Below are 18,763 nucleotides of genomic sequence, written 5' to 3' on the forward strand. Positions count from 1 at the left end.
ATAGGACTGAGATACCAAAAGGAGAGTCAGAGATAAGCAGAAACCAGGTCACACAGAACCTTAGTCTCAGCAAGGAGTTTGGGTGTTCTTGCAGCAAAAAATCTCTGAAGTATTTAAGTAGCAGAAGCAAAGGCTTTGACTTTTTTTTTTTTTTAATAAGTAATCCCTCTGAGCACCCACGGGAAAAACCAACTGGAAGCCTACAAACATGTTTCAGGAAGGCAACAAATGGTCTACAAAACATTGTAGACTTGGAAAAGGGACTCAAAAAACATACTGGAAGAGGGGCATATAGAATGCCAAGCAAGGTATTGCTCAGAAATGAGAAATAGAAGTTTAAGCTACTAAATGGATATTAATGTTTTGTGGAGCCCGGAAAAGAATATCCCTATTTAAATAGTGAGTTTCTCGGGGAAAAGAAGAGGCTTCTTTGGATTCAAGAGGAGTCCAACAAGGAGAGGCTTCTTTAGAGAAAGATTTTACAGAAAAAGAAAAGAGGGAAGGGGAGAGATAATCTCAAGCACCCTCCCACCGATCATGGAGCCTGATGCACGGCTCGATCCCATGACCCTAAGATCATGACCGGAGCTGAAATGAAGAGCCACTCACGTGTCCCTCCAACAGGAGGTTTTAAATTATAATTTTATATACATTATATATAAACACATATGTATTTAAAACTTTTGATTCTTATATGAAGAACCAAAAGCTCAAGGCAATAAGCATCCCAACCCACCTACCAAATTAGCATCAGTGCAACACTCTGGAGAACAAGTAGCAGTAAAATCAAAAGCCTTAACCTTTCCATCTTGATGGTTAAGAGCATGGTGGAATCCAAATGCCTAGACTGAAATTTTAGCTCTAACATTTATTAGCTGTGTAAACTTATGCAAAATATTTACCCTCTATGCCTCAGATTCTTCCTCCATAAAATGGCTAGCAAAATAAATCCTACCTTCAAGGTTATAGTAAGATAAAATGTAGCATGAAGAACTACGGTTGGCACACAAATCACTCAATAAATGTAATGGTTATAATATATCATAAAAATCCTGCACTTATTGTGGGGATCATTTTGTGATTATAAAAATAGTTAATAGTTAATCTCTTCCTACACCGGAAACTAGTAGGATATTGTATGTCAGGTATACTCTATTAGAAAGAAATCCTCCATGGTTGGTTGTTTTGTAAACTGCTTCTACAAATAAAGTGTCAAGTCTTTACCATTTGCTTCCAGGACAAAACACCGGAATGTCTCAACAAGAGGGAGGTTTGTTACCAAAATAACTTTCAAAACCCAATAAAAGAAAAATGGGGTCTGAAAGACATGAACTACTAGCCCTAATTAGTGGATACTGCTCATTTGTTCCCTTAAAAACATACAAGTTGAAGGGGTTAAAGAAAAAAAATAAGATCATTCTCCACCTTTTATTAGTAAAAGAAGCTCGGTGCATTCTGGTTGTTTTCTTGGCTTGCAATATAACTAATTTCTTTGACTCAAAACTTTCTGTGCTCCTCACAGCACCACAAAGGGACTTCACCTGTGAGAAAGGCACACACCTACAGTGTTTAGTTCTCCCCACAGGTTTGTTCTGGTGAGCCTTGTATTAAAGCTGCTTACGTTCAAAATTTCTAGCAGACTATTTAATACCATCTCTTTCATAGGCCTTTGTGAATTAAATTTTCAACTTCACTAGACTGTTAACTGTACATATTCTAGGTATCACTGAGTAATATAAAAGCTACACTAACTGGATTGGTAGCAACAAGCAAAGTTTAAATGGCTATAGGAAAGAGTCCGTAATTAGAGCCAGCTGCAACTCCTAAGTAGGAAGTAATTTTTTTTTTTTTTAACAACTTAACCCACAGAAGACAGAAGCTCTAGACCCATTCTCGATACACCTGCAAAGTCAGGACTGCACAACTGCCAACAGGCTACCACCGATGGCTTTGGAGCACATGTTCTAAGTAGCTAGCTGCCATTCAGGTCAAGCTTTGGGGCAACTTTTAGCCTTCTCATGTGACGTCCTAGTATCCTACAACATCCAGTTGATCTCCTCAAATATTTTCCTTCCTCCCTTTCTAAGCCTTTAGAGTGTTTAAGTAGCACAAAGTACTGTTTTTCTACCCAATGAGCCTCAGATTACACGAGGCTGAAGCTACCGTATGTTCATTCAGGAGCTTCTCTGAAAGCTGTTAACAGAAAACATTATCAGAAGATGTCTAATAGAGTTCAGCTTTTCAGAAGGTTTGCATTTCATTCCTGTTAGCAGTAGCCAAGAGGATTGTTTTGAGGTCATTTGACCACTCATGTTTCAGTAGGCAGACACTACTGGAAGATTTCTCCTCCTCCATCTGACAGCAGGCAATGGCCTGACACAAGACATTTTACTTGTTCATAGTGAAGTTAACCCCGGGGTGAGCCAAACATGCACCAACTCCTTCCTCTGAACATTTGCAATTAAAGGGGAAGAATTAGACCTATTGCCTGCTTTTCCTGTAAGAACTGTGTTTCATAGTAACAAAGTATCTATGGTTGAAAAAGAACAGTTCTTTTAATAGAAATTTAGCTAATAGATGTCAAAGGAATGATAAAATTAGGGGAAAAAACTAATTTGTAACACCTAATGAAAGTGATGATTAAAAAAACAATGGAAGGAACCATTAGGTGAAAGGTTAATGGGAACCTTTAAGTGGAGGGATCAGGCTGTTACCACATGAACCCAGGGATTCATCTTAGCATCACCAAGAATGGCACAACGGATGTCAAGAGCTTCCCGATGGGGTGTAGTAGGATTCACATGCACCACCTGTGAAGTGTTCTAGCGGAAAGAGTGGAATCTGAATCTAATTAAATCAAGGTGAGCTTCTAGTTTACAAAAATGTGAAAGATAAAGGAATAAGTCAAAGGACACCCCCCCAACCCCATATAAGAGAGCAAGTAGAAAAATCCAGAATGTTAGGTTATTCTGCAGAAAATAGATCTGATTCCCCCCACCCCAACTCCATTAAGTCAATGGCATGGGAAGGAAGCTCTAGAATCAAAGGAACTCAAGGAACCTACCAACCAAGTACAATGAGTGGGTTTTATGCGAATGCTGATCCATACATACCAGCTATACAAAGATATCTGAGGCAGCTGAAGTTTCACTGCATACTGATTAAGAGAGGTTACCAAGGAATAGCCAATTAACCAATGTTAACGACATTGTGGTTCAGTAAGAAAATATCCATATTTGTAAGACATGCATTCAGAAATATTTAAGGTAAAAATAATAATAGAGATTTGCTTTATAAACAAGTTTAAAAAACCCCTAAAGAATAAATGAAGTGTGGCAAAATCTCAGTGTTTGAATGACAGGTGTATGGACAGGTTTTATGTACCCTCTCTGCCTTTGTGTATGTTTGAAAATTTTCACATTTAAAATAGGAGAACAGGGCAACTGAGTGGCTCAGTTGGTTAAGTGTTTGCCTTTGGCTCAGGTCATGATCCCCCGGCTCTAGGATCAAGTCTGTCTGTCTCTCTCTTACCCACCCCTCCCCCAAATAAATAAATTTAAAAAAAAGTAAAATGTGAGAACATTTAAAATAATGTGCTACTAGCCCTTTATATATAGCAAAGGACTATGAATACAACAATATTAGATGCCACTCAAAAAGTGAAAGGGAACTAATTTAAAACACCTCTGACAGCAAATGCAATGTACTGTAGGACAATATGAAGATTGTAGTAATGTTCTATGACGGGTGCTTACAGCCCTTGGAGTTCAGTCAACTTCACTAGGAAATCAGTAAAACGGATTTTTCAACTTCAGCTGAACAATAAGCCACTTTGATTCATAGTTATTTGAAAAAGAAATAAACGCCACTCAGGTGATTCTTTGGATTCATGAAGTTTCATAGAACTCCAGAAGTGAGAAAGAATTTGAGGTTTCCTAGTCCAAACCCTATAAACCATGTCTAAAGCATCTTCTCCCCCAGGGAAGGAGAAGTCCACAAGTCCAGGGATACTGCTAACATCATCCTGCACATGCAGTACATAGTCTATTAGAGGCGGGACAGCCGCACACAATCATTCTACTTCTATTGCCATTAATACTAATTAAGGTATAATTAATACTTATTCCACAGGGTGTTGTGAAAATCAGGACATAAAGAACCTAAAGGCCTGGCACAGGTTTATGGATTAAATGTGTTCCCCCAAAAGAGATGAAGTCCTAATCGCCAATACCTAAGAATGTAGAATTATTTAGAAATAGTGCCTTTGCAACCGTAATCAAATTAACATGAGGTCTTTAGAGTGGGCTCAATCCAATATAACTGGCATTTTTGTAAGAAGGAACAGAGACCAACACAGAAGTGAGACAGCCATGCAAAAATGAAGCAGAGATTGGAGTTATGCAGCCACCAGCTAAAAAACATCTGGGGCTTCCAGAAGTCTCAAGGGCCCCCCCTCTGCAGTCTCAGATGGTGCATGGACCTGCTGACCCCTTAATGTTGGGCTCCTAGCTTCTCACAGAAATGTGAGGAAGTTAATTTTTGGTCTTTCAAGCCACCTAGTTTGTGGTACTCTTTTAGTTACAGCAGCCCTAGGAAATCAATACAGTATTATACTATGTGCTGCTGATGCACTTCTAAAAAGGACATCTAGGGGATCCCTGGGTGGCGCAGCGGTTTGGCGCCTGCCTTTGGCCCAGGGCGCGATCCTGGAGACCCGGGATCGAATCCCACATCGGGCTCCCGGTGCATGGAGCCTGCTTCTCCCTCTGCCTGTGTCTCTGCCTCTCTCTCTCTCTCTCTGTGACTATCATAAATAAATAAAAATTTAAAAAAAATTAAAAAGGACATCTAGGACAGAACACTGGTGTGGACTGGAGACCCTCCTCTGCCTCATTCTTCAATCTAGGTAAATATTCCTCTTAATGTAGCCAATTATTTTTTTGCAACCGTATCACATCAAAACCTGAGGATAAGTCAAAAATCAATGATAACCCCTTGTCTCCAATATCCTAGTCCTCTATAGTTGCTTCTTTGATCTTAAGAGAAAAACTCTACATTTGTTTTCTGTTAAAATTTCATTCATAAATTCACTGTGTCATGCCCAGCCATCAGCATTCTTTAACCCATCAACTAACATTTAAATGTCCTGTCCAACTTCATGTCATGCAAAAGTATGGTTGGCAATACCAGCTGTCTTCAACTTAATCATTAGGAAAATACTGTTCCAAATGCCTGGGTGGCTCAGTCAGTTAAGTGGCTGCCTTTGGCTCAGGTCATGATCCCATGGTCCTAGGATCAAGCCCTACCGCAGGCTCCCTGCTCATGCTCTATCACTATCTTTGTCTCTCCCACTCTCAAAATCTGAAGAAGAGGAGGGGTGGGGAGGCAAGGGAGGGAAGGGGAAGAATATATTGTTCCAAACAAGGAAAGAATCCTTTACCAGGTGTCCCTCAAAGTAGACAATCCATTACTTACCACTCTTTCAAATATAATTCAGTAACATTTGATCATATACCTGCATTTCCCTATCTTTCCCAAAAGGATTTAAAGCCTATTTTGCTTTCCTAAGTACAACCTATTATTAACAAGTTTTTGTCAAACACGTATCTTCTAGTAAACCTATTCAAGAAAGCAAAATATTTGTATGGCATAACCCAACCTGGCTACAGTTGCATTGAAATCTGGCTCTATTCTAATTAAGCATTCTAGAAATTGACATCATGGTCACGTAAAAATTGAGAAATAGGTCTTCTTTCCTTTTTTAGGAATTCAGATTAAACTTCAGTATCTATAATGTTTATTACAAACATTTAAAATTATGACTCAGAGGCATGAGATACAGAATCTAATTAAGTAATTTTTAGTATTCTTCTTAGAAAGATAAAAGTCTTATAACTTGAGTCAATAGTTGTCAACAAGAATTTCTATTTAAGTACCTAGTAGAAGCCAGATGCATTACAGATGTGCTCATCGTGGCTCTTACAGTTTGAATGGTCTTTAGAGGTCCCTCTACACTCAGTATAGTCACTGGCTTTATAACACTTTTAATACCCTTGGTTATAAAAATTTTAAAACACCCTGTTGTGGGAAAAAGGCAATTTCCAGAGGTTGAATACCCAAAAAGGGTCTCCTCCATTAATGGATAGTGTCCTAAATACAGCTGGTAACTTCCTAGGAGCCTCCATTTTGTCCCTAATTCCAAAAGTTAGGATAAATCACATCCTTTTTTCCACATGACAGGCCACAAGTCTTGAGAAGGGAGTGATCTTGTCCCTGCTCTATCTTCCCCTCTCTAGGGCTCTCCCATCTCCTTAAAAAACTCTCAAAACTCAACAAAAAGAGGACTACTTGAAGCTTTCTAAAGCCTTTACAACAGTTAGTATTGAGTCACTTTCAAATCAAAAATCACTTTCAAGTAGCAGTTGCAAAGGACTACTTTATTTCTGCCCAAGGGAACAGTTACATTGCACCAAATTCATAATTTTGGACAGTTTTCAAGGGACAATTTCCAAGCCCTAGGTCACTTTACAGAATAGTATTATTTAAAGGCAGGACAAAAAAAAAAAAATCATTCAGTCAAGAATCACATTAGCCACTGCAGGATTTATGGACCAGCATAAGTTGTGGTCAATGGCTTCCCTAACTCCACAACAAACCAACCTCAACCCACTAATCATGCTCCTGGGAACCACAGCTGTCCATTATCAAACAACATTTAGGTTTTTAAATTACTTAGTTTCCTAACTTCAACCAAGTTCCTCTATTATACAAACCTGATGGAAGGACAGTGACACAACCGATCTTTCACTGGTAGAAGGAACACTATGGATAGAACGGCCTTAACTTCTTGCAAAACATAAACATATTCTAGATCCTTAAAAAAATTTTAAGCTTGTTTGCTCATTCTGTTCACCCAATCTACAGCTGCTCTCTGCCACTTCCTTTTATCTTCGATTTGCAGAGAACACTCAAGAGTTCCCCAAAATTCCCCTTTAAACCTGATCCTTAAGCACACAGAACACTTCCAAAAACAAAAAACCTCTAAAACATCAAGACTCAAGCATCAAAAATTAGAATTAATTTTAACAAAGTATTCTTCTACCTCTAAGAACTACCCAGAGAGCATGACAAGTCAAAGACCAGGATTATCTTAATTTTTAACTAGTGATGGTAAACTTGGAGCCCCAAGGGCAATTCTTCTCAATCCACTGGCTGCCAAGAGGTTTTCCATTCAGTGCAGTCTTCAAGCATCAATGATGGTAGTGAAAAACAAAATACCATAGTTACCCCAAAAGACTATGGTAGGGTCATAGTTACCCCAAAAGACTATGGTGGGGGAGGCAGGATGGGTAGAGGATTCACACCTGGTCATAGGGATATTAATTCCACCATGATTCAACTCAACTGAAAATTAGTGGGGGGGGGGGGGGGTGTTAAATATGCAAGGTCCTAATTATGCAAATCCCTCACTATTAAAAGCCAGCTTTTATCTATAAGGCAGCGGCATTAAAACACAGCAGGTAAGGTGAACAATAAGGAGCCAGAGACTTTTTAAATCCTCCATCAGACTTCATTACATGAGGAGGAAAGAACCTTAAAAAATTTTTTTGAATTTTCAAAATATAGGACACTTTCATTATTCTCAACAGGTAAAAATGTAAGAGATTAAAAGAAATGGACATTCTCCGTAAAGATTAAAGAATGTGGCAAACAATTAATTGGCAAGTATTAATTTGCAGTTGTTTTGGCCAACTCCAAATTTTACCAGCTGGTTCAGGTATGCACTTTATGGAAAACCTTCTTTATAAAGCTAATGTTTTCCAAAGTGACTTAGAAGCTGGAATCCACCTCTAAGTTGACAGGATCTTTATCTCACAGATCTTAAAACTTCGAGGTTGGTTAAGTTTGCCTTTTGGTGAGGCTTTGTCAAAAGGATTAGGGACCCAAATCAGAAATGCCCCCAGTAAGGCCGAAAGCTCTTTATTTGTTCCTTTTTTCTCCCTTTCTGTGTGGATATCAAGATGATCACAACATTAATCTTACTAGAGAAAGCACAGGCGTTTTCTCACCTGAACCAACGGGACAAAGCAAAGTAAGCACACATCCAACAGAACATCAGAGAACAAAGCAGCAGGAAAAGAATGTAAAGTGTGCCCTCTATCGGTCTGTGAGTTCTAATTGCCAAATTGGCAAGTTGTATCCAGCGATAGGGGAGACATGAAGGCCATCCTAGTAGAATAATTATAAGATACGCTGACCCAGCAGCAAACACCTAGCAGAAGCCCCCTTGACCTGAAGAGTGTTCAGGCTGGTTCTGACCAATCTGTGAGCCTGTTGAGCAATATATAGGAGTCCTGTCAATGCTAGCATATGTCATCAGCTGAGAAATCACAACAGCAATTTCTAAAAACCCTATATTCTGTTTTATTAATGAGGTAAAATTAGACCATATGAGAAGAGGGTTTTAACAAAACCCCCTTATTCTGTATATTTGGTGCTTCTACAAACTTTTTAGAGGAGCGGAGAGAATTAAACATCCATTGTCTTTGAGTAATGGATCATTAGCCAAGTAATTATTTACAGAGATAAATCTTGAGATAGTGCTTCTGATGTTCCCTCATACTGTGTAATATGTACATGGCAAATAGCTGGAAACCTACTACCTGGAAAATAAGATTTTAAAAAACAAATGTGTTTATCAATTTGGAGCAGCCATTTGGCATCAGGCTAGTTAAGAAGGTCTACCTCTTATTACTTTAACCAATGCTCCTTAACCTATTGAAGGAAACAGATGAACTATGGCCATTTTGAGACTTCAGTGAGAGCTTTAGATCCTCTCTCTATACCCTAAAAAAAAAAAAAAAAAAAGGTTTTGCTTTAGTTTCAGGGGGCTCACAAAAACCTTGGTTCCCTCTCTGGACCCCAAATTAAGAAACCCTGCTCAAAAGAAATGTGCTAACTAAACTCTAAGTGCCCTTGATAGCCTTCAAGTGATGAGAACTCAAAGATCTTAAATGAATTTTAAGGGTTTTCCCCAAGCAACTAGGTAAGAAAGCAAACTACTTATAATTAGTTTCTCTACATTTTAACAGAAAAAGAATATTTAATAGCTTTTCTCTAATCTTGGTTATTCTAGTTATGATGGTATAACATCTACAGGAGTATACATAAAATTACACACACACACCCCTCTACACACAGGGTGACACACACATCTGCATAACCACACACCTACAGACACACATTTGTTTTGGCTACTGGTATTCCTAAAATTCATATACAAAAATCATCTTAAAACAATGGTCAAAAAATTTAGCAATACAAGTATGCAAAAAAATTTTCGTAACCAGATCACACTTTCAGTCCTACACTTCAGGTACCCCCACCTATTCAGCCTTCAGTTATCAGTTAATTTATTAGCACAATTAGGAGTTGAAGTTCTGAGGCTCAGTAGAAGTCCGTGGTTCAAAGAACTTTGGAATGGTTTCAAAAGGGGATTTTTTTGAATGAACAGTTATGTTGGACACATAATGCATGCAGGAGAGGCAGGGAGTTCAGGAGGATTGCATTCTACTGGTTCTAGCTATTTTTCATTTAACTTAGTTATTGTTTTTTTGTTTTTTCGTGCTTAAGATTTTTATCTATTCAATGGTGAGGGGAGCATAAGTGCGGAAGCAACAGAGGGGGAAGGAGAAGCAGACTCCTCACTGAGCAGGGAGTCTGACATAGGCTTCTATCCCAGGCCCCTGGGATCAAGACCCAAGCCAAAGGCAGACACTTAACTGACTGAGCTACCTAGGCGCCCCTAACCATTTGTTCTTAATATAACATTTCACCTTCCAATGCCTACAAACTGGTTGCACCTTCTCCAAATAATGAAAGGTCAATGCCCTCCCAAAAGGCACTATACAAAAAAAAGGGAAAAAACTAGGTCATCTATTGATACCTACAGACTTGTTCCTCTCACACACACCCACATTTCTCACAAATATGTCTGCACAGTTATGGGACACTAACATCACGAACACAAGAATGCAGATTGAAGGCTTTTCCTGCACAATATGGGTTATTAATATAATTGCCTTTTAGGAAGAGAAATACAACTTTTATTCCCCCTAAATGATTATTCACATGGGCCAAGTGTTTGGGGATGAAAAAATCCCTGGTTGACCCTTTCTCTAGAAGTGCTTTTAAGATATAGATTAACCCCACCCCAGAATTTCCCCTTCCCTGCCCCAAGCTCTCTCTGCCAGGTGGGGTGTTCTATCATTCAAATAAACTAGTATACAGATACACCAACAAACACTAGTGTGCTCTACGAAATTCTGAAGATTATCAGAAAAGACTTCAGAATGAAGGCTAGACTGGGGGAGGATTTATAGCTCAATGTTTTTGGTCTTTAAACTTTAAAGAATAGCAAATAATGAAATTATACCTACTATCTAATAATCCATACAAATGTCGACTATGCATAAAGAACTTAGAACTTTTGTTTTTTGAAACTTAAATCACCAAAATTATTTTAAGGGCAAACAAAATCTCATCATCAAGGCCTTTTTGTTTAGCCACAACTTGTAGAGAAGCACTCTGTTAGGCCTGCTTTGGGGATATAAAGATGAACTGCCGAAGCTCTGCCCCAGAGTTTGAAATATGATAAGGATAGGGCATTTGGCAAAATAACCAGAATAAAAGGGAAAATGAGAGCATGCTTTAAGAGTTGCACAGAAGGCTGAGAAAGTTATGAGGGAATAATTGATTCTGGCTTCAGGAAAAAAAAAAAAAAAAAAAAAAGGCAGAAAATTCCAGGGAGTGGGGGTGGCTTCCTAGAGGGGGTGACTTCAGCTGAACACCATCAGATGGCTCAACAACTTAAAAGACTCAAAACACATGGTGTGCCTGGAAGTGAAGTAATCCAGTAAAGCTTACGCGCGTAGCCCTTCCAGGGTGGTGGAAAATTGGAAATGAGCTGCCACTAGGTGGTGGGGAAAGCATTGAATGCAGCGCCAAAGAGGCTGGCACTTAGTCTGCAGTCAGTATGGAGACCCCGGGGGAGTTGGGATTTATGAACAGAAGTCCTATGATCAGATCCGTGGTAGAAGAGCATTCAACAGGGCAGCCTCAAGGGATGGAGTGAAGAAGAAATAGATGCTGGGAGAGGAGGAGTCCGTGAGGGTCTGAGCTAGGCAGTACCTTCTGGGATGGAAAGAATGAGGGGGAGATAAACATTTCCAAGGTAGATGTGCTAAGACATATCGAGCCAATGAAAGAGGCAATAAGGAGGACAAAGACGACAGGGAAGCTTCCCAGCTGGACTCCTACAAACCTCATAAACAGAAAAACAGCAGAGAAGACAATAGCAGTTTCAAGTTCACACATGCATGGAACGGAGTATCGGTATATGAGGGTGCTTGGCCTATCTCTCCATAGGGCAGTAGCTGGGAAGTCAGAAGGTAATAGAACCTGAAGCTGAAAAGAAAAAAAAAAAAAAAAAAAAAAAGCTTTTAAGTTGGAGCTGGTGTTGAGGGACTCTACATGGAAGTAACAGTTGAAGATACAAGGAAGAAGCCCCCAAAGGAAAGAACAGAGGAAAAGAAACACTGGTCTATACCTACTCTGAATGAGAGGACCAAATAAGAGAAATGAGCAGAATAGGGGAGGCAGAAAAAGTATGAGGTCACTAGTCAAAGGAAGAGATTTTTCTTTGCAAAGGAGGGAGATCTCCAGAGGAAGGAGTCAGGGAGGACTGCAGCGAGGTTGGTAGCCTCGCAATGAGGTGAATAGAAGGAGAACACTTAGGAAAATCTTTTCAATAAAGTGGCAGATGCAAAAGCCCAGTTGTAACTGATTAAAGGGTGAATGGAACAGGATTATCAATCAATAGAAGGTAAAGGTACAAGTGAAGGAAAAGGGAAGAGATTGGAAAGCAATGGGAGGAAGAAGAAAATTAAGAATTTTAGGATTCACGGGGAGCAGCATCCTTTAAAAGAGGGTGACTGGGGCAGCCCGGGTGGCTCAGCGGTTTAGTGCTGCCTTCAGCCCAGGGCGTGATCCTGGAGACCTGGGATCGAGTCCCACATCGGGCTCCCTGCACAGAGCCTGCTTCTCCCTCTGCCTGTGTCTCTGCCTCTCTGTCTCTCTCACAAACAAATAAAATCTTTAAAAAAAAAAAAAAAAAAGGTGACTGGCATGGAAAGGTCCTAGAGAAGAGAAGAACAGGTGGGGGCAGCCCTTGGGAGGAATAAAAGCATACTCTCCTTAATTATTCTCCCTCTCCCATCCGTTCCTGGTCCTGTCATCTAAGCTAAGACAAGAGAATAGGAAAGAGGACTGAAAATCCTTTTTAGTTCCAAGGATCTAATCCCCATAGTCCTACTATCTCCAACCCCTTTCTCCCCAAACGCACGAATACACATACACCTGTACACGTATATATCCCTTCCTGAAGGTATGCCGAATTATATGCATTATGTGTGCTCTTCAGCATTAACTAGAACCTTCCATATTTATTCCATATAAATTCCATATTCCAAATAAAATTCCATATTTATGGAATTAAATATAATTCCATATTTTAAATTATGAAAGTGTAGGAATATGGACATGCAACACTATACCTACAATCAATCCTTGATTGCTGCAGATGAGAAAAATGGGGGAAAATTGGGGGAGAAAAAAGGAAATTCAAAACTATTTTCATCCCAGGGTTTATCACCCCGTTTTAGCAAAGTAGTTATCAGGCGTTATATCAAATGATTGTCGGTCATTTATTTCCTGCACTTAGGAGGGGTAAGACTGCTTATTCCTCGGGGGCGAAAGGGGGGGGGGAGCTTAAAAGACAGTCAGTTGGAAGGAATGAAGTAAAAAGTATCCTGGGTAATCCATAAACTGGCCAGTTAGTCTTAATAAATCAAGAGGTGGTTTTGCATTAGGGAATTAGAAATGTCATTTCCAACTTGTGATTTCTGCAAAATTGGATGCTACCCAAGCTGGATTTATAAGCAGATAAAGCCAGAATTAAATGGAGGCCTGGGGGAACATCACCTATTCTGAATCACTTCCAAATTTCAGTAGAATAAAAGGTTGGTTGAGACGCAGCAGTTTTTCAACCTCTGTGCACTGGTAAAATACTAGACAGAAAAACTCAGAGTTCTACTAGAAGAACAAAACAGCCCATTAACGGAAGAGAATATTTATATGCAAAGTTAAACATCACAGGAGATTTTCTGAAATACTCGAACTTTAAAAAAAAGGTAACACACAAGATGTATTTTAAAGCTTTCTCACGTAAGTGTAGGTAAATATATTCCATGTGTCATCTGTATTTCCGAAAGAAGACCAATGAGAAATAAGCAATCATTAACGGTACTTGTAAAGGCACATATCTCCAAATCTCTCCATTAAATTTTTATTTAGCCCTATAGCATTAAAGAGAAAATATTTAGGTTTTTCACCAACCTCAGTTACCAGAAACATACCACACTGTTTGTGATCAACACTTCAGTTTCACAGAAGAAGCCAAATCTAATCTTAGGGAAAATGAGAGGTTATGGAAGGAGAAGCTGAGGCTTTGCTATGGAAAAGACAAGGCAGGAAACATTTGTCATATTATGCCCCCTCCCATCCAACCACTAGAAACACCAATTACATATCTGGGCCTTACTATTTTTTTAAGCAGTGTTATCATAGAGGTTTTCATAGATCCCAGTTAAAATGTAATTGGGCATATAAACAGAATGAAGGAGATAGAAAAGTTAGTCCCTTCATACTAAACTCAAGAAATCCCACAAAACATGATAAAGTTAGGATTGGTCTCCGCCTCTCAGTCCTTCAGCCTGAAATGTGTCTTACAACCATTCCAAAAAAATGAAACAAGTCTACCTAGTTTACCATACAAATAAATCCTAAGTGGTTCCAAGACAGGTACAGGCAGCCAGGGTTAACAGTAGCTAATAATGACCATGCTTTTGAATGAGAGGGTGGATGAGAGGGCCACCGAGTTCCAACTGTCACTGTTTAGACAAAATGTGAGTTGTCAAACAGTTTTTCAAAAAGTTGGCATGTGCCTTTTCTCTACAGGATTTTCCTTAGTGTTTGTGCCTAAGAAAAATTAATGAGGCATAGGCCCTATTAATGGTTATCAAATATATTTTTATTTTAGGATTTTGTTTTCTAATAAAGGGGAAGAAAGAGTGTAGACAGAGTTGTTTATGATGATCTCCCCAATACTAGGTGTGGCCAAAAGTAGGGAAGGTTGATGTTCTCTCAACCTTCTGGTTATATTTTGAAATACAACATACAGTTAAAGGATACATTTGCTCTCTATTCCAAACTGGATGCAATTGATTTTAACTGACTAAATTATCTAATCTCTGCCAAGAATTTTATTTCATTAAGAAAATGATATTATAGAGCATCTGAGATCATAGAGCAGACTAAACATAAAGCCAAAGGAGTTCTGAGAATGCTCCACAGTGAAGGTTTGATTATTTGCAGATGGAATATAGAAGGGAAAAAAAAAAAATCAGCTTGCAGGCATCAGCCTAACTAATCCGGGTATCACTGCTGCCTCCACAGTAGCACAAAGCCAAGAAAATAACTGATCTTCTAAGCCACAACACTTTTTTTTTTTAAGGTACTAATCACTTTTCTCCCTAGAAAGTAATATTTAACTGCCACTATCCAAAACAAAAGGAAAAGGGGAAATGTTGGTACCACAATAGGCTCTAGCATGTCAACTGTCACTGCTGACATGATTTGGCTAGTGGTCAAGCATTCACCAAGGAACTAATTTAAATCAATCTCCTTTGGGAAAGGCAATTGTTTGGTATGCGCAACAATTGGTGTAGAATCAATCAGTGGACATGAGATCAATTAAAACCAGCTTAAGTTTGTGAAGAGGGACAATTCACACAACCTGAGTTAGATCTCTATTCATTTCAATACTAGCACAATGCAATCCTTAAGCTTCCTTGCAAAGCAGAAAAGCTACTATCACCCTACGCTGTCTAGCCAGGCCTTCAAGTAGTTCCACTTTTAATTAAAAACACAGTATATCCTTTGTTGGCACAGATAGTGTGGTCACTTTTAAAAACCGTAGTTATTTTAGCCAGAAACTTGGAACTTGGGAAGGGACGTCTGTTAAGAAAAGGGGGAAAATGCAAACTTTGATTAGAATTTGGTGGTGGTTGTTTTCAAACACAACCTTACCAATTTACACATAGTTGAAAGTGGTGGAATTCTATTAAATCGAAATCCGAAAGGTTGGTTTGGCAAAAGGGACTATTGCACACTTTAGAATTGGGTTTCTCAGTGTCAGCACTTGAGGATATGGAGGGTAATTGCTAGGAGATTTTGCCAAAGCAGCTTTGAAATGAATAGGTTTTGTGTCCGATACCTAAGGCGGCCCAGGGCCAACCTGAGAGATGGCCCTGCCGGGAAGAGCGTGCAGTACCGCTTCTGGCCGCAGGAGTGCTGCAGCGCCCCCCATCAAGCGGCACCGCGGGGTCAAGTTCTACCCAAACGCTTAGGTTAGATTCCGCCACGCCCGGCCCGAGGGGACCGGCAGCGGGGAGCAGGAAGACCTCACGAAATGGCTCGGTCCTCTCATAAACAACCACCTGGCAAAGCGTCGTAGGAATTTCTATCTTTGCACAAACTCTAAGCATCTCCGTTTTTTTTTTCCCCCAACCAAGAAGCACCTTGTGCTGTCAAGAGGAGATAAATCTTCTCCAAACACTTTTGACCACTGTGTAACCAAAAATTGCCAGATCTGAGTGTAATACCTCAAAAGAAATTACCAAGTGGAGAAAGGAGCAGGTGGGGGGGAGGCCTGGAGGAGGAGATGGAGAAGGACGTTTTCAAGACTCCGATCGATATTTAACTTTCACGGCCTCTGGGAAGAAATTCCTCCCTAGCATTTTTATGCGAAACGATTTCTGAAAATACGCACTTCCCAAATGTCAGACATGAGAAAAAAAGAGAAAGGGGGTAGACTTTTTAAACCTCTGTAGCGTCGATGGGAGAGCAGAGGTTACTGAAGTCGCACACCACCGGGTACCCCGAGCTCCGCCGCCAATCGCCAGCCCCGCGGGTAGGTGACAACAGCTTAACGAGGTCCTAAAAAGCTATGAAAAGTTAGGGAGAGAAGAGCGATCCCCGAAATCCGGGTGCCGGGCCGGGATTCCGTAAGACGAGTTCTAAACATATCAGGTCGAGTGAAACTTTTATATCCCAGAGGAAAGAAAGGAAAAAAAAGTCAGAATCTGTTCACTTCAAGACAAATTCTAACCGTGCGCAAGTCCAAATTGCTAGAGGAAGACAGTTTCCCAGGGGCTGCTGGGCACCTTCCCTGCGCGGCGATGCGCGGACTGCGTGTGTTGGAGCTGGGTTTAAATTCCCCAGAAGACCCTTCCTTCCCCTAAAATGCAGCTGGATTAGCTGCAGCCACAGCAGGACTCAGAAATAGGCGCACAGTAAATCTGCCTGAAAGCTCCTTCTCTGAAATCTTTCTGGAGGCTTCCACTTGCCTTCCCCGCAGCGCACACAAGTGATGGAGATTGAGGGAGCGGTTAAAAAGCCAGAAGTGAACTTCACTGGGAACAGAAAGCGTATGGAGAGAGCAAAGTCAGGCCGGTCCCCGAAACATCACTCTGCACGCCAGCGCTCCCCAGAAAACCTGCGTACAAGTTGCTGATCAGTGCAAAAAAGTTCAATAAGTCATCCCACGCAGTCTTAGGTTCCAGAGACATTACTTTTGCCCCTTCCCTATAAATGCAGGTCCTCCACCTTGACTTGGTACCCCTCCCCAGCTCTCACTCGCTCTCCCCCAGTCCCCCCCCACACCCACACCCACAGTGCTAGGCCGTGTTCAAAGCGATCCGGGGCGCACGTGAGTGGGAAAGGTAGAGATGCGCTACAGGGAAGACGGTTAAGAGGACTGGAAAGACAAAGAAGAACTAGAAGAACTAGAAACGGATGCCGGATAAGAAATGGGAGCGAGAGACAGGGGTTCAGGAGTAGAAGCGCGGCAGCGAACGGGGGGGGGGGGGGTACGGCCCGCACCACTCGGCCCGGAGCGCCCGCGGGGCTCCCCCGGCTCCCCGCACGTCTCGCGCCGGCTCGCAGCGCCTTCCGAGCCCAGAAAAGACCGTGTTCTGCCGAGCTCAGGGCCCAGGGGTGCAGAGCGGCGGCGCGCGGGAGCGGGCAGGAGGGCACCGTGCGCCCTGCGGGGCCTCGGGAGCCCCGGCGCGGCCCCACGCACCTCGCGCGGAGGAGGACTCACCTCGCTTGCTGCGTCTCCATCGGTTGCCTTGGCAGTGGCTGTAATCCATACAGTTCAGGATGATGAGGGCAAAGGAGAAGAGGCGAAACTGCATCTGGGCGGCCGGGCGGGGGAGAGGCGCCTCTCAAAGCCGGGGAACTGGAGAGCTCATCCGAGGAGCCGGCGCCCACCGCGCGGCCAGGGACGACGCAGAGGGCGAGGGGCCACTAGCCCGGGGGGCCGCGGTGGTCAGTTCGGCGCGGTCAGCATCGCTCACCCCGTGAACCTGGGAGACGAGGAGGAGAAACAGCGTGGAGGGAGCCCCGGGGAGGCAGCTGCCTCTACGCGCGTCCCGACTTAAGAAGGGGAGGGAGGGGCGCGAACCCACCGGCGGGCACGAGCCGCGGGGCGGTCTAACCCGAGCGCACAGCTGCCGGCGACGAGGAGGGGAAGGTGCTTTACAATCAATGAATTGGCAACCTCTGCGCAGCTACCGGCTCCCACCCGGGGAAGCAGGCGCGTTGCGCGGCCGGTCCAGGGAAAGGAAAGCGCTCCAAAGGCGTCAAGGGCGCAGGGTTCAAGGAGCCCCCCGAGGTCCAAGGTCCCACGGCGGGTAGCCGAGCGCCGCGGCCGCGGTGGCCGGGCGCGGGTCGCCTACCGTGGCACTTACGGCTCGGGCGGTGCGGCGTGCCTAGGCGCGGCGCTCCATCCCGGGCCGGGGCAGCAGGTCGCCCCGCTAGCACGTGGGCCGGGGAAAAGTTTGCCGAGCGGCCCCGGGAGCGCCCGCAGCCCCCGCGGGTAGGCAGCGCGCCCCCGGCGCCCGGGGCCGGCGGGGCCCGAGCAGGAGCGGCGGGCGGGCGCGTCGGCAGCCTCGGGGATGCTGCGTCCCCGCCGGGGAGTGCGGTCCTCGGGCGACCGGCGCGACCGCACTCACTCTCGAGGTCCCTATGCCGCTGTGCGGCCTCCCGGCTCCCACTCCGCAGCCACCCGCAGCGAGGATCTCCCCCTGTCCAAGCTGTGCGAGACGGAGCGGTCCCGCGAAGCCGCAGGGATGTGGCGAGCGCACTTTCCGACGGAGATGCAGCGCGGCGGAGGCTCGGGATGCTTCTATAAGTAGGTGGTGCTGTGGTCCAAGGCATCTGAGTCGGGCTGCCTCGGAGTTCCTGGGTCCTAAAGCCAGAAACTCTCGGGTTTCCCTGAGGTCCTAAAGAGCGCTGACAGCTTCCAGCGAGCCCAACCCCAGCAAGTCCCCTCCGGGCTTTCCTGGAGTGCGCGGCCGAACCCGAGAGTGGCGGAGCCGGGGGCGCCCCGGGTCTGCGCTGGGCGGGGGAGCCCGGCTGACTTCACCCCCCGCCCCCCCCCCCCCGCGTCTATTTCGGGCGCTCGGGGAACCGGTTGCAACCCCGGCCCTGACCTTCCCGCGGGAGGATCTGACTGGTGGCCTCTCCTAGACCATCCTTCCCGGGCTCCCCGCCGGGGATCGCTGCTTCAGACGGGCGGAGT

The 18,763-nt window shown here is 43.3% G+C and overlaps 1 protein-coding gene across 3 annotated transcripts in view; it reads right to left on the reverse strand.

Annotated features, from left to right (window-relative positions):
* Positions 1-18,529, reverse strand: part of RSPO2 (R-spondin 2) — a 143,677-nt gene extending 125,148 nt beyond the window's left edge. The window contains exons 1-2 of one of the 3 annotated variants that reach the window (XM_077846963.1): positions 18,195-18,529; positions 17,282-17,546 (exon numbers count right to left, since the gene is read on the reverse strand). In XM_077846963.1, coding sequence (XP_077703089.1) covers positions 17,282-17,375 — 94 coding nt within the window. In that variant the 5' untranslated portion in view covers positions 17,376-17,546; positions 18,195-18,529. Of the gene's footprint in view, positions 1-17,281; positions 17,888-17,930; positions 18,058-18,194 lie in introns of those variants that run through there. The other 2 variants (XM_077846962.1, XM_077846964.1) reach the window with 2 other exon arrangements.
* Positions 18,530-18,763: the final 234 nt, after the last annotated feature.

This window comes from Canis aureus, chromosome 14 (genome assembly GCF_053574225.1).
Source record: "Canis aureus isolate CA01 chromosome 14, VMU_Caureus_v.1.0, whole genome shotgun sequence".
Classification (NCBI taxonomy): domain Eukaryota; kingdom Metazoa; phylum Chordata; class Mammalia; order Carnivora; family Canidae; genus Canis; species Canis aureus.